The sequence below is a fragment of the Ylistrum balloti genome, unplaced genomic scaffold (genome assembly GCF_031769215.1).
Source record: "Ylistrum balloti isolate Yb309-2 unplaced genomic scaffold, AGI_CSIRO_Ybal_v1 Utg370332, whole genome shotgun sequence".
In the NCBI taxonomy this organism is placed as follows: domain Eukaryota; kingdom Metazoa; phylum Mollusca; class Bivalvia; order Pectinida; family Pectinidae; genus Ylistrum; species Ylistrum balloti.
This window is the reverse complement of record NW_026782241.1, coordinates 418,262-435,584: the sequence shown is the minus strand read 5'-3', so window position 1 is coordinate 435,584 and position 17,323 is coordinate 418,262. Positions and strand designations below refer to the sequence as shown.

General features: G+C 32.8%; 1 protein-coding gene and 1 long non-coding RNA gene across 2 annotated transcripts; both read left to right on the top strand.

The window, feature by feature from the left end:
• The first annotated feature begins 1,023 nt into the window (after positions 1-1,023).
• Positions 1,024-11,473, top strand: LOC132553503 (sushi, nidogen and EGF-like domain-containing protein 1). The gene is made up of 4 exons (XM_060217754.1): positions 1,024-1,206; positions 3,324-3,617; positions 8,498-8,590; positions 11,234-11,473. Exons 1-4 carry the CDS (start codon positions 1,024-1,026, stop codon positions 11,471-11,473), a joined length of 810 nt encoding a protein of 269 aa, XP_060073737.1.
• A 1,038-nt stretch (positions 11,474-12,511) lies between these two features.
• On the top strand, positions 12,512-15,518 carry LOC132553492 (uncharacterized). Its single transcript, XR_009554352.1, has 3 exons — positions 12,512-12,601; positions 12,965-13,035; positions 15,441-15,518. It is a non-coding gene; the product is annotated as an uncharacterized LOC132553492 (long non-coding RNA).
• The last annotated feature ends 1,805 nt before the right edge of the window (positions 15,519-17,323 follow it).

The window sequence follows — 17,323 nt, the reverse complement described above, 5'->3', positions numbered from 1 at the left end:
GAATAAGAATCTGGTTTCTAGATTTTTTTTTCTGAAGTGAAACTAGGATCTGGTCCCCACATGTTTTTCTTAAATGACACTAGGATATGGTTTCTAGATGTTTCCCTTTGAACGGAATAAGAATCTGGTTTCTAGATTTTTTTTTTCTGAAATGAAACTAGGATCTGGTCCCCACATGTTTTTCTTAAATGACACTAGGATATGGTTTCTAGATGTTTCCCTTTGAACGGAATAAGAATCTGGTTTCTAGATTTTTTTTCTGAAATGAAACTAGGATCTGGTCCCCACATGTTTTTTTAAATGGCACTAGGATCTGGTTTCTAGATGTTTTTCCTTAAACGGAATAAGAATCTTGTTTCCAGAAGTTTTCCTTAAACGTAATAAGGGTCTGGTTTCCAGAGGTTTTTCTTTAAACGGAATAAGGATCTGGTTCTCAGATGTTTTCCTTGAACGGAATAAGAATCTGGTTCCCAGATGTTTTTCCTTGAACGGAATAAGAATCTCATTCCCAACATCCGTATGACGCAGTTTAGTTCACTATTTGACACTCTTGTATCTTTATTTTGTTTGCCTTTTACTTCAAATGTCTTGTACAATTTGCAAATGGTGAGACAGGTGGAGAGCGTATTGCACTGGCCTCTCACAAATATGATGAAGCGAATTACGCAGTGTAATTTCAACTAAGTGATCACGTGGGTCTTATCCGGGTTCTCAGATTTCTTTATATGGGAATCTAATGCGTAGTTTAACACAAAGGTGTGCTTTTTTGTGATAATCTATCGGTATTAAAACACTGAAAAAGATAGACACATAAAGGAAATTTTATTATGATGCATCCGCGATGTGTTGTTAGACGTCAATATCAAATGTCGTGCTTTTGTTCCTTTATTGCATTAGTACGTGTTCTATACAAGCCATATACACCGCATTCTTTATGAATGATAAAAAAAGATAAAAGATAGATAACGCGGTGTTTTAAAACACTTCCTTGTAGAATCAGTAGTGTAGGATACCCTCATGGCCATGGACGTTTTTGTAGTCCTGCTGACTGTCTGCCTTAGTGGTGTGGTCAGTTTAACCTTGGATGACCTTTACCCTTACAATGTAACATCAGATGACCAACTACTACATCGAAATGATGACGGCAGTTCTTCCGAAATCCTGTTTTCGTTTCCGTTTTACAACAACAGTCGGTCTTCAGCATTCGTAAGTACACTAGTATATATGCTGACTATCGGTTTTCCTCCATTCATAGAAAAGCAAATATCAGAATGATTTACAGATCCTTCAAATACGGCCGTTAGTACGATAGACCCGTCAACACTGAACTCAAAAAAAAAAAAACTTGAATAGCAACTGTACTAGTTCCGTATAAAAAAAGCCGAGTGCACATGGCCTTATCTTAATTTGGGACAGGAATCGAACCCACAACCTTTCACACAGAAATTAAGACTTACCACCTGAAACGGAACTGGGATTCAGATCCCAGTCCCATTTAACAATAAACGGTATGAGACCGATTCTCTTTAATAACGGCATATAGAGGCTGTAGGTTTGATTCCTGTACCGAATTAAGATTATAGCATGCGAATTAGCCTTTCGTTTTGTCAACATATACATATACGCTTTTCTTAAACGGAATTAGGATCTGGCTCCCAGTTCCGTTTAAGGTAGCCGTACTGACTGTCTGCCTCACATGCGTGCTCAGTTTAACCTTTGATGACCTTTACCCATTCAATGTAACATCACATGATCAACAAAACTTCAGAACACGCAGTCTAATTTTAACTACGTGATCACGTGGGTCTTATCCGGGTACTCAGATTTAATCATATAGGAATCCAGTGCGCAATTTAACACAGCGAAGTGCTTGTTTATGACTACCTACATTAAACTGTTCTCTCGAAAAAGTGTTAAATATTTTCTACATTCAATCTTGAAATAAGAATATGCTTCAACTTAAAGAGTGTCGCCAAATCACCGGATTTCGTCAGGTCAAACTGATACTGGACATATCAGGATATGCTTCACTCGTTAAAATGCTAAGATCACGTGATATAATTATTCGGTTTGTTTTGAATTTAAGTTATGATAGCTATTCAGTAAAATCGAATGTAAGGTTTTTACCCTTGACAAGCTTCTGGCCTGTCTTACCTTTCAAATAGTTCGTAAATGGTGCATTTTGCCCCATTGCAGGGCTTTAAAAGGCAACTAAAATTGGGGGATTTTCTTTACTTTTCTAACCAAAAATTTTCTTTCTAATGTCTCTCTTAACACTGCCCCGGTATTGGCCATTGTTCGCCCTTGTGAGGAAAGGTTTAGGTTCTGTCCCCTAGCCGAGACCTTCAAATGGTAGTTACTACTACTCCCTGCTTTATGTTCAGCATTTTGGTTGTTAGTAGCATGTTACCGGCCAGGGTGTCCTGCTTGGTGCCTTCAGCAGTACACATCAGTGTGGTAACTTCAGTTCCATACTATTACCAAAACATCGCTGCCTCTTACAAACAGTCGACGCATACGCTTACCTCGCTTCATACAGAGAGACTATTTAAATAGCCATGCTGTTGATAGGACGTTAAACGATACATAATCAAAACGAACTAAGATCCCTGTTTTGTATGGTATGGTCAGATGTAGAGACTGGCGACTCTGTTTGAGACGTTTCTTTTGATTGGTGCTTGATGCTTATACCTAAAAAGGAAGTCCACAAATTGAAGTGTCAATTTTGTTAATGTGTAATTGAGAGAAAGCTGTGTGAAACATATAGGTGTTGTGATAAATTCTCCAGGAAAAAAACACCGATGCGGACATTTACTGTAATATACTGCCACTGCAAGTTTGCTTCGAACGAAATATTCCTACAAACTTATTTGGCCGTTGAAAATTGACTGTTTAAGATTGACTTTTGGAGATCGGCCGTTGAAGATCGACCGAAGCTTGACTGTTTATGATTGACCAATGAAGATTGACCATTAAAGATTGACCGTTGAAGTTTGACCTTTAAGATTGACCCTTTAAGATTGACGGTTAGAGATTGAATGATCGTTGAAGATTGGCCGTTAAAGATTGACTGTTTAATATTGACTGTTTAATATTGACTGTTTAATACCGGCCGTTGAAAACTAACTGTTAAGGATTGACCTTTGGAATCTGACTGTTTAAAATTGACCGTTAAAATTGACTGTTTAAGACTGACCGCTTAGGATTTACCTCGGAAGATTTCATTCTGAACGGAATCGAGATTTATTTGGCTTTTCAAAGTTTCATGATTTATGTAAACTAATGTGAATAAAAAACAAATATATTTAATTGTTGTTTTGCAGGTGAACACTAATGGTGATATAACATTTGGTAATTCGTTAAGTCAGTATCGTCCATCTGCTTTCCCACTGCCTGGTAACTACGTGATGGTTGCCGTCTTCTGGACTGATATTATTACATATACCGTCGGAGAAATCTGGTACAAACTAAGTTCAAACCAAGATCTCCTGGACCGAGCAACATCGGACGTACGATCAGCATTTACAGATCAAACTGATTTTAGTTCGTCCTTGGTATTTGTTGTTACCTGGAATGAAGTACCGTATTACGGAGCGTCAGGAGATAACCTACTCCTGGTATGTATTTCATATGGTGTAATTATTCCACTGGTATAAACATATTCTGTTTCCACTTATTTTTATTTCTTTTTCCCCATTTCAAGCTATACTGCGATATGTACATGACATTTTTTGTTTTTGTAATGCTTGATTTGCAGTATCTCGTGCTATATTCTATAGTACATAGTTTTTCAAATACACAATTACTTCGATCGAAATTATCAATTTATATCGGAGGTTCACGTGAAACGCAGGTACAGATGAATATTAAAGATAAAGGTAAAGATAATATCACCATGTATTTAAGAATTAAAAGTTTATTTTGTTTATTTCATGATCTGATAAAGCCATTGAAAGGAAAGGAAAAATTATTAACTCGAATGTGTATACAAGGAATAATACATAATGTCACTGTATAATTTACATTATTTACAACGTCACTGTATAATATACATTATTCGTAATGTCGTTAGTAATACTATACAAGCTTGTAATTCATTATGTCACTGTATACTGTACAGACTAGTAATTCATTATGTCACTGTATACTGTACAGACTAGTAATTCATTATGTCACTGTATACTGTACAGACTAGTAATTCATTATGTCACTGTATACTGTACAGACTAGTAATCCATAATGTCACTGTATACTGTACAGACTAGTAATTCATTATGTCACTGTATACTGTACAGACTTGTAATTCATTATGTCACTGTATACTGTACAGACTAGTAATTCATTATGTCACTGTATACTGTACAGACTAGTAATTCATTATGTCACTGTATACTGTACAGACTAGTAATTCATTATGTCACTGTATACTGTACAGACTAGTAATTCATTATGTCACTGTATACTGTACAGACTTGTAATTCATTATGTCACTGTATACTGTACAGACTTGTAATTCATTATGTCACTGTATACTGTATAGACCTGTAATTCATTATGTCACTGTATACTGTACAGACTAGTAATTCATTATGTCACTGTATACTGTACAGACTAGTAATTCATGATGTCACTGTATACTGTACAGACTAGTAATTCATTATGTCACTGTATACTGTACAGACTAGTAATTCATTATGTCACTGTATACTGTACAGACTAGTAATTCATTATGTCACTGTATACTGTACATGTAATTCATTATGTCACTGTATACTGTACAGACCTGTAATTCATTATGTCACTGTATACTGTACAGACTAGTAATTCATTATGTCACTGTATACTGTACAGACTAGTAATTCATTATGTCACTGTATACTGTATATACCTGTAATTCATTATGTCACTGTATACTGTACAGACATGTAATTCATTATGTCATTGTATACTGTACAGACCTGTAATTCATTATGTCATTGTATACTGTACAGACTAGTAATTCATTATGTCACTGTATACTGTACAGACTAGTAATTCATGATGTCACTGTATACTGTACAGACTTAATTCATTGTCATGTCACAGACTGTAATTCATTATGTCACTGTATACTGTACAGACTAGTAATTCATTATGTCACTGTATACTGTACAGACTTAATTCATTATGTCACTGTATACTGTACAGACTAGTAATTCATTATGTCACTGTATACTGTACAGACCTGTAATTCATTATGTCAGGCTGTCATTGTATACTGTACAGACTAGTAATTCATTATGTCACTGTATACTGTACAGACTAGTAATTCATTGTCACTGTATACTGTACAGACCTGTAATTCATTATGTCACTGTATACTGTACAGACCTGTAATTCATTATGTCACTGTATACTGTACAGACCTGTAATTCATTATGTCACTGTATACTGTACAGACCTGTAATTCATTATGTAATTCATTAATTCATTATGTCACTGTATACTGTACAGACTTGTAATTCATTATGTCACTGTATACTGTACAGAATTCATTATGTCACTGTAATTCATTATGTCACTGTATACTGTACAGACTTGTAATTCATTATGTCACTAATTCATTAATTCATTATGTCACTGTATACTGTACAGACTAGTAATTCATTATGTCACTGTATACTGTACAGACTAGTAATTCATTATGTCACTGTATACTGTACAGACTAGTAATTCATTATGTCACTGTATACTGTACAGACTAGTAATTCATTATGTCACTGTATACTGTACAGACTAGTAATTCATTATGTCACTGTATACTGTTCAGACCTGTAATTCATTATGTCACTGTATAGTGTACAGACTAGTAATTCATTGTCACTGTATACTGTACAGACCTGTAATTCATTATGTCACTGTATACTGTACAGACCTGTAATTCATTATGTCACTGTATACTGTACAGACCTGTAATTCATTATGTCACTGTATACTGTATAGACTAGTAATTCATTATGTCACTGTATACTGTACAGACCTGTAATTCATTATGTCACTGTATACTGTACAGACTAGTAATTCATTATGTCACTGTATACTGTACAGACTAGTAATTCATTATGTCACTGTATACTGTACAGACTAGTAATTCATTATGTCACTGTATACTGTACAGACTAGTAATTCATTATGTCACTGTATACTGTATAGACTTGTAATTCATTATGTCACTGTATACTGTAAGACTTAATTCATTATGTCACTGTATACTGTACAGACTAGTAATTCATTATGTCACTGTATACTGTACAGACTAGTAATTCATTATGTCACTGTATACTGTACAGACTTGTAATTCATTATGTCACTGTATACTGTACAGACTAGTAATTCATTATGTCACTGTATACTGTACAGACTAGTAATTCATTATGTCACTGTATACTGTACAGACTAGTAATTCATTATGTCACTGTATACTGTACAGACTAGTAATTCATTATGTCATTGTATACTGTACAGACCTGTAATTCATTATGTCACTGTATACTGTACAGACTTGTAATTCATTATGTCACTGTATACTACTGTAATTCATTATGTCACTGTATACTGTAATTAATTCATTATGTCACTGTATACTGTACAGACTAGTAATTCATTATGTCACTGTATACTGTACAGACTAGTAATTCATGATGTCACTGTATACTGTACAGACTAGTAATTCATTATGTCACTGTATACTGTACAGACTAGTAATTCATGATGTCACTGTATACTGTACAGACTAGTAATTCATTATGTCACTGTATACTGTACAGACCTGTAATTCATTATGTCACTGTATACTGTACAGACCTGTAATTCATTATGTCACTGTATACTGTACAGACTAGTAATTCATTATGTCACTGTATACTGTACAGACTAGTAATTCATTATGTCACTGTATACTGTATATACCTGTAATTCATTATGTCACTGTATACTGTACAGACATGTAATTCATTATGTCATTGTATACTGTACAGACCTGTAATTCATTATGTCATTGTATACTGTACAGACTAGTAATTCATTATGTCACTGTATACTGTACAGACTAGTAATTCATGATGTCACTGTATACTGTACAGACTAGTAATTCATTATGTCACTGTATACTGTACAGACTAGTAATTCATTATGTCACTGTATACTGTACAGACTTGTAATTCATTATGTCACTGTATACTGTACAGACTAGTAATTCATTATGTCACTGTATACTGTACAGACCTGTAATTCATTGTGTCACTGTATACTGTCCAGGCTAGTAATTCATTATGTCATTGTATACTGTACAGACTAGTAATTCATTATGTCACTGTATACTGTACAGACTAGTAATTCATTGTCACTGTATACTGTACAGACCTGTAATTCATTATGTCACTGTATACTGTACAGACCTGTAATTCATTATGTCACTGTATACTGTACAGACCTGTAATTCATTATGTCACTGTATACTGTACAGACTAGTAATTCATTATGTCACTGTATACTGTACAGACCTGTAATTCATTATGTCACTGTATACTGTACAGACTTGTAATTCATTATGTCACTGTATACTGTACAGACCTGTAATTCATTATGTCACTGTATACTGTTCAGACCTGTAATTCATTATGTCACTGTATACTGTACAGACTTGTAATTCATTATGTCACTGTATACTGTACAGACCTGTAATTCATTATGTCACTGTATACTGTACAGACTAGTAATTCATTATGTCACTGTATACTGTACAGACTAGTAATTCATTATGTCACTGTATACTGTACAGACTAGTAATTCATTATGTCACTGTATACTGTACAGACTAGTAATTCATTGTCACTGTATACTGTACAGACTAGTAATTCATTATGTCACTGTATACTGTTCAGACCTGTAATTCATTATGTCACTGTATAGTGTACAGACTAGTAATTCATTGTCACTGTATACTGTACAGACCTGTAATTCATTATGTCACTGTATACTGTACAGACCTGTAATTCATTATGTCACTGTATACTGTACAGACCTGTAATTCATTATGTCACTGTATACTGTATAGACTAGTAATTCATTATGTCACTGTATACTGTACAGACCTGTAATTCATTATGTCACTGTATACTGTACAGACTAGTAATTCATTATGTCACTGTATACTGTACAGACTAGTAATCCATTATGTCACTGTATACTGTACAGACTAGTAATTCATTATGTCACTGTATACTGTACAGACTAGTAATTCATTATGTCACTGTATACTGTATAGACTTGTAATTCATTATGTCACTGTATACTGTATAGACTAGTAATTCATTATGTCACTGTATACTGTACAGACCTGTAATTCATTATGTCACTGTATACTGTACAGACCTGTAATTCATTATGTCACTGTATACTGTACAGACTTGACTTGTAATTTCATCTTGAATTTGTCATCTTTTTTTTTTACTTACAGAGAAACACTTTCCAAATTGTACTTACCACTGACGGCACTAAATCATTTGTGATGTTCCATTACTACAGACTAGACTGGGCGAATGGTGCTTTGGTAAGGCTGACTTATTTCACTTATTAGAACATTGTTGTATTGAATTTCAAAAATACAAATACTTTAAATAAAAGCAAAATGTTTGTTATATTATTTTTATCAATACAAACAATAAATGAATATCAGGAATTAAAACAAAATGATTCTTGCATCAAATTTAGTGGATACAACAGACAATAATTGAATATTATGAATGAAGACAAAATTATTGTTGTATCAAATTTTATAATTACTTTTAAATGCAATAATTTGTATATATATTTTAGATATAAAAGACCTTTGCTTTTAAAGGATACATTTTATTACTGTATAGGACATATGTAATTGCTTTATATGGTTTTAATAACTGTTTTTGGTTTTTCATGACGTTATTGGGTTTTTAATAACTGTACTTGGTTTTTCATGACGTTATTGGGTATTTAATAACTGTACTTGGTTTTTCATGACGTTATTGGGTATTTCATTATTTTGTTGTGTGTTCTATCGCTTTTTTATGTTTGCCTATATTTTTATAGAAACATATCCATTAAACAATTCACACACAGTGCGACACATCCTCCTGTACAGTGTCCGTTACGTTAAAATCATCATCAGCATTGTAATCGATTTATCATCATTATCATTGTTCAACACACACCAGCATACTCTTTCACACACACCATTGCACATACACATTCAATAATTTGACATGTTTTACATCAGCACTCTATATTCATAGACATAGATGAGAGAGAGAGGGGGAGAGAGAGAGAGAGAGAGAGAGAGAGAGAGAGAGAGAGAGAGAGAGAGAGATCCTGGACAAGAGCATATATATCTTACATATTAATAATTAGAATTGTATATCAGTTGTGTTGCATGTCTGATTCTCATTTGTGCTGATAAAGCTTTCTTTATTCAAGGAATATGGAATAAAAGTGCATCTAAAAGTATTTCAAACTTTGTAAAAAGTTCTGACAATTCCACATGATATGAACCATTGTTTCTTGTGTTAATTAACAAAGGGGACAGAGTGGGCTGGTGGATAACCCTATTTTATAAAAGTAAAAAATTGGTTGTCAAGATATGATAATCTATTCTATATTGAAACTACTGTAATATAGTATCTCTGAAAGGGGTCCATTAGATATCTATTCATTTGAAATTATGAAATTGGGCCATTTCTTCCCATTAGTTTCAACCATTCGAAATAATATATTTCTTTATCATAAGATGGTACAAATTTTTGATATTTTCATTATTTTTTTTTTAGAAAAAAATCATTGTTACCAAGTATTAGCGGATATTCGATTGTTTTTTTTTTTTTTCAAGATAGACCCCCATCTTTTTTTTTTTTTTTTTTCAGATAGTAGACCATGATATTTCAGAAAATTTGTGTTGACTTGATATATTTGGATAAATTCTTTAAAAGTATAGAATGTATGAGTATCAATGTCTTTAATTAAGTCATTTATTATAGTTAACTCTTTACTGTGCATTGTCTTGTAAAATACAGGCTTTCCCCAACAGTCAAATTTGTATTATACCATGACTAAGTTTTCTAAATAAACTTTTCCTGCATTTTCCTAACCCCATTCCAAAAATTAATCTTGTCCAAGCCAGGAAGACATTTTTCCAAAACTTGTTTTTACATTTTTTGACATACTTAATTGTATTTAATGTCATAATTGATTCGATATTCAAAGGTGGGTTGATGAAAATTATTTTTCTTTTTTTTTTTACTTTTTTTTTCATTAAGTTTTATGGTCGCCATAGTGATCTCATTGAGAAATACTCTATTTCTTTGTGTGATATGGAGCTGGACGTGTTTAATGAGCATTTGTTTGCGTGTTGGTCCGCTGTTGTATACATTGTTCTCATTTGAGGACGTGACATTACTTACTTGAATTGACTAAAGTCTACATCGTCGATGAAGCAGAAGACGCTTAATCTTCCGGAACACCTGGTCTTATTCTCCTTGTACTTTTTCAGGAGTCTCCATTTAAATATTTCTTTTGTTTATTTTTTGCCCTTTGTCCATCTGTATTTATTTATTTGCTTAATTACGCATTTTAATTGCTTCATCGGATATCTTATTGCTTCATTTTTGATTGGGTATTTTATGACCTTATTAGGCATTTGTAATGACTTTATTGGGAATACTATGGTTTTATATGGTACATTATTATTCTATTGGACGTTTTATAACTTTATCTGTTATTCCATTGCTGAATTGAATTTTTGTTTCATTTCTTTCCTTTTTTCTTTTGCTTAAATCGTATTCTATTGCTTTATTGTTTCGTTTTGGGGTTTTTTCCTCTTGTTTATTTTTTTTCTTTATTTGGCATTTTAATGACTTTAATGTTTATTCTGTTGCTTTGTTGTGTGTATATTTTGTTGCCTTTATTGAGTATTGTATTGCTTTGTTGAGTATTGTATGACTATATTGGATATCTTTATTGCTCTTTTTTGTTATTCTATTGCGTTATTGTGCATTTCTTTTTGTTAGTTGGCATTTTAATGACTGTCTTGGGTATTGTATATATTTATTGGGTATATTTTTATTGCTTTAGAGGGCATTTTATTTCTTTATTTTGTACTTTTTCATAGCTCCAGACTAGATAGGTGGAAAATAGTGTTGTATCAATACAATGATTTTGCTTTTAGGTTGGGTTTAACGCTGGGGATGGAGTCAACAGTTACACCGTTAATGGTTCCATGTCTGATGATATCGTCAACCTAGTTAACAGATCTAATACAGGTGTTCCTGGCAAGTTCCTCTTCCGCGTTGACGGAGTCGAAATACAACCGGCTGGTCAAAATATCACTAGTAGGTATCGCCACAAGATCTTCAAATGGGATATCTGTTGTAGAAAATCTGTAAAACGAGTTAATCGATGGAAGTGATTAAACAACAGATAGATATATTGTTCAATTTATGATAATTTATCATGATCCGTTACATCAATCTATCATTTTAATAGGTTAGTATTTTAACCTTTATCAGGAAAAAAACCGATGTAAAGTTAATCATTGATTGTTCATAAAGTCCTTGCTTTCTGGCTGAACTGTTGATAAAATGGCCGTTTAAAACCAATTTTGAATGTAATATGCAGAAATAAAGATGTTCATTTTGCGAATCCACTTTCATGATAATTTTAGAATCAGTCGTTCATATAAGACATTTAAGAACTTTATAGGGTCTTTCGCAGGATCAATATATGGGATGTATACTGTATCTGCAGTTTGGTATAATATTTCTAATTATTAGTAAATTGATGATGATGTGAAAATTTAATTACATTATTTACAATGATCTTATTACAGTTACTACAATATTTGTCTTTTAAAAAGTCTTAATTAGAAGGAAATGTACAATGTCGAATTTGTTTCGAGATGAACCAATTATATTGCAATATACTGTACATGAAATATGTCTCTATATAACAATATAACAATGACCTTATGTACTATTGTATATTATATCTAACCTGCAATAACCTATGCTTTGCAATACGCTACTTTGCATTTATGACCTAGTGATATTCACGTGATTTATCGTTATCGTTCATTTGTTTTTTTAAACATATATGTTAGTTTGATATTGACCCTGCATGTCATTTTATTCCCACCAAAATTTTCTCATTGGCTACTGATATAAGGTAGGTAGTCTATTTCTGTATTTCTGTCTATATTGACGACACTGTCACAACTACAAGGCGAACAGTAAGGTAGGTAGTCTTTTTCTGTATTTCTGCTCATATTGACGATATTTATAATGTATATCTATATGAAGATAGATAAAAAAAAACCTCAAACCATAACAACGCATTTTATTCTATATTTCGTAAAGCAATTATTACAACAATAAAATATCGATACAACTTTTAATCTATATTTAATTTCACAGTTATTTTTATGTTAATTGTGACGTCAGATAATTTTACTGTTAATGAAATATGTTTATTACACATCTTCTCTGTTAAAAAGTTTGTTTCCGGTTAAGTGGGAATCTGGATTCAAAATTTCCTGATGGTAAGATATACGTTCATATATATTACACGTGACCAACGATAAAATATTGAACATGTCACAATAAGGCGCCATCAAGGATGTCCATATGAAAGAAATAACCAAGAATTTTTTTACATTATGACATATTTGGGAATAAGATACACTATACATATTAACGGGGCTTGGTCCCATTCCATGAGATTTAATCCTTGTAATAAATTGTAATATATTTTGATGAATGATAATTGAATATCATAATTTAACCAATCGTTGGCATATTTTGAATGTTGGTATAACATCACGAAAAATATTGAACTTAGTAAAGAAAACCAACCAAAACTTCAGGTAAAATGGCTTTTGTTATGAAATATTATGTTTTATTAGAAATCTGAAGAGCACAAACGATTCCACATCAAGTCAGCTCTTAAGAGAAGACCGATTCGTCATCAAGTCTGGTAAGTGAACATAAGAGTAAGTTCTACACGTGTATTTAATTACAAGTGCATGAATTCTGTTTTATGGCATATACAACACCTAATTAAACAATTATTTTATCATAAGGCCAGGTATATAAAACATGCTTGTCCAATATTTGAAAAGTAATTAAAAAAATAATATACACATCATTTGACAATTTACGGGATTCAGAAAGTTTACGAGAAAACTTCTGTCTTAATTGTTATGTAACGTTAAAGCACACTCAAGCTTAGTGGTATGTATTAAGAAACACCAGATGGGGATATCGCAACTAATGATAGTCAATGAAAGTGGGTCCCTCTGAAGATAAAAATCAGAAATTCAGAAAGCCGTCACAAAAATCTCACACTTGATCGATCTGCATACTCAAAATGTACAGGTGTATTGCACGTGTTTACAGGTAAACTGCGTTGTTACACGTAATGCGCACTTGTGATGACGCCATATCTTAAGTAGAATGCATATGTGTGTAGGCATTCGAGGACTCGCTGTGCAGTCTGAATTTGAAGTGTATATAGTAAATACCGACCTCACACGGAAACGTCTGAAGTATCTTCCGATAACAACTGACACTGACACATATTTACAAAGAGTGTATTTTAACAGCTTTTACATAAATACCAATGCACGATCTCTTCTTGAGCATTTCTCAGATAAGTTAGTTTTCACTACATCGATAAAAAGAAAGAAAAATGAGACTTTGAGGTTATCTTTGTAAGAAGGGCAACAACTACCAAACGATGTCAATTTTCCATTTTTTCTGGGCCCAAAATTAATACGAATATCTCTCTACATTATGTGATAGAACTCGCCATCGATTTTTTAAAATATATATTTAACCAGGGTTACATATTTAGACAATGTCTGGTTTACAATATGGCCCTGCAACAATAGATATATACAAGCATGATAACAATTAAAGATGATAGTATAGCAATGCAATATAGTACTTGTATCACAGTCATGTTACTTACAATATTGTGGTTATCATAAAAATTTTAATGTAATTTATTTTTGAACACTTGCATAATCAATTGATTTCATCCAGTTCAAACACGCACTATCATAACACACATTGTTGTTACTGTACTGATGTGAAATAGAGACTAAATATACACTATAGATTATTATAAATATGCTACACATTATTTATATGGGATTTAAATGACATAGATCAAGACCAAAACAGAAATAAAGAATTACCGTAACAATTATCTTTATTTTTAAAGTCTTTGTTGCCCGACAACACATAAGGGAATAACATAAAACAAACTGAAAGAGAAAAGACAATTTAATGCTTAAAGTCTTAAATGGTTATATTATCACTAAATATTAATACGGTAAATTATATTCTATGATAATAGACTATCATCTTTCAGATAACCTAGAATTTTATAAATCTCAACAGTTTTAAAAAGGGACTTTAGACTTCTAACGTTGTGATAAAAACTTTATCGAGTAGACAGAAGGTCAATGCAGTCCAATAAAAATGTTTAACGGTGAATGACTCATCACATTGCGATACGAAAGTTTAAGGCAAGTTCATGAATGTTTTACGAATGAAAATATTTTCGATATGTCTATTGCTAAGATTTTGTAGTACAGAAAGAAAATCTGAATAGATAACAGCTCTAATTACTTTGTTTGTTTAAATATGTTCAAGGGCGAGGTAGATAGCTCGCGCTTCCGCCGCGAATATTGAGGCGTTGTTCAGTAGCCGGCATCCATAGGCTTCATCTTGTGCAACCATGGCCGCGGCAACCTTTTCATTACCTTTTGAACCACCAGTATATAAATGTAGAAATGTTTTATATTCTAACTGCAATTTCGAGATTGATGACCGAAATGTGCAACTGTCTGGGTCTAGTCAACTGCAGGTGAATTCAAGGCCCCAAAGAGCTGATTAGACAACCAGCGTACACGTTAAGTTTCCAGTTCAATTCTTTTAAGTTCCCACTTTAGGGTAGCTATGTCCGTCACGTAAAATGATAAGGACCGTCTTGTTCTGGTTTACCTCCAGAAACAACACAGATATTAACTTAACTTGTGTATTAAAAAATCCAAATATCATCATATACAGTGTAGGAGGTGTATTACGTCCAGTTTCTCATCCAGGCTCACATCAGACTGGTATGCCTATTTAAGACCTACAAAATGTGACATACATGTATGCACGACAATAAAGTAAAAACATCATTACAGAAAGGATACAAATATAATATATACACATAATCGAGTTTATCATATGTAGATAGAGTGTTACATTCCTATCCATCCTTCGAGAAGAGGTTCCGAAGGGATAATTGAAGTATCCGTTATTTACAGTAATAGAGAAGATTTTTCATATGCATGAATGACATTATTGTACTTTTGATACTTCCAGACATGGCAAGACAAATGATACGAATGATTAACAATGAATGTGGAAACCGGGACTGTGTGGTGCATTCGTTGATGTGAATAACTGGACAACGTCGTGTTGTAATTTGGTTGTAATGATTTACATGTAATTAAAGATTATACAATCGATTGTACAATGGCATTTCCTGTTTTTCTTTGTCACGGTTTCTTGTAAGTCTTCAATGGGTGAAGAACATTTTGACATTTATTCGATCACTTGGGATTTTCTTCAGTTGCCTCTCAGATTTTGAAATAATTTCCTTAGCATCACCGAAGAGTTCTAGAAGAACGAAACAGCTGTATGATGCAGCATCTCTATGACAAGCCTTAGAAGGACGAAACAGCTGTATGATGCAGCATCTCTATGACAAGTCTTAGAAGGACGAATAAACTGTATGATAGAGTATATCTATGACAAGTCTTAGAAGGACGTAACAGCTGTATGATGCAGTATTTCTGACAAGTCCAAGAAGGACGAAACAGCTGTATGATGCAGTATTTCTGACAGGTCCTAGAAGGACGTAACAGCTGTATGATGTAGTATTTCTGACAAGTCCAAGAAGAACGAAACAGCTGTATGATGCAGTATTTTCTGACAAGTCCTAGAAAGACGTAACAGCTGTATGATATAGTCTAATTCATTATTGAGCACTACAGTATCTAATTTTAAAACATAATTGTGATATCATCAATTGTTCTTTTTCACTTGGAACGAGCATGTTACCTGTATGTCCTATATGGTACACGTGGCAGTTTTATAAATGTTTCTTTTATTGGACTGTCACTTAAAATGACAGATACAGGTAACTCTTGTATCTTTCTATTGTACTAATCAGAATACAATAAGATTAGTACGAAAAAAAAAATTATAATTACCAGTAGATAACCTTGTTAACTTGGTACTGTCAAAACGAAAATATTATCATTTGATAAGTTATATCCAAATCATTCCTACAACAGAAAAAAATTGTAGTGTGCCAGCTGAAAAAATGCACCAATAAAACCATAATTATATATTAGAAGATTTTGACATGAGTGACACGTGAAAAAACCATTATTTCCAAAAAAAAGACATATTTTCAGCATTCATGTTTTCATCTTTTTCACAAAACACTTTCACTGTTTTATGAAAATGATGGAAATGCTTCCTTATGTTAAATAAAATGCACCGTTTCATTTAAGAGCGAATTTTTACTAAATCATTGTGTTGGTTGTGAAAGAGAAGTTTCCTAGTAGATTAAAGTATATATGAACTCGCGCTGTGAAGCCCTTGATTCTTTGAATATAGCATATTGTTTTAAAGGGAAACGCCCCTTTTCTCTAAGCAATGAAAATGAGCCTATATTAATCGTTTGTTTTGTGTCCATTATAACAAAAAAAATTCAGTTAATTAAAAAACTCATTTAACTGGAGAATATCCCTATCGACATATTCTGACCACCACCTAATTTGTAGTTGTTTCGTTAAAGATAGCATCTGTTCCAATAATAATTCATTACTTAAGAACACAAATAGTTTTTTAATTGTAAGCTTGGAAAGAGGATATCCTGCTTCACTGTCGGAGGAGGCGATGAAAATACAATCACAGAATTGAACTTAGCAGACTAAAATTATGCCCTGTGCAGTTCACTATTTTGATTTTAATCATCACATACAACACAGATAAGGTAAAAACACGTGCTGTTACTTTTGACTGTGTGATGATTAACGTTGATTAGTTGAACGCAAGGAGGCCATGTCGTCGTAGAAATTTCAGATGGCGAACTTTGGTAAATGTTCATATAAAGTCTGTTGTCCAGGACCAAGTTTATGGAATCGTTATTAAAAAATATATGTTTTTTTTATTTTGATACAAAGGAAGTCCGT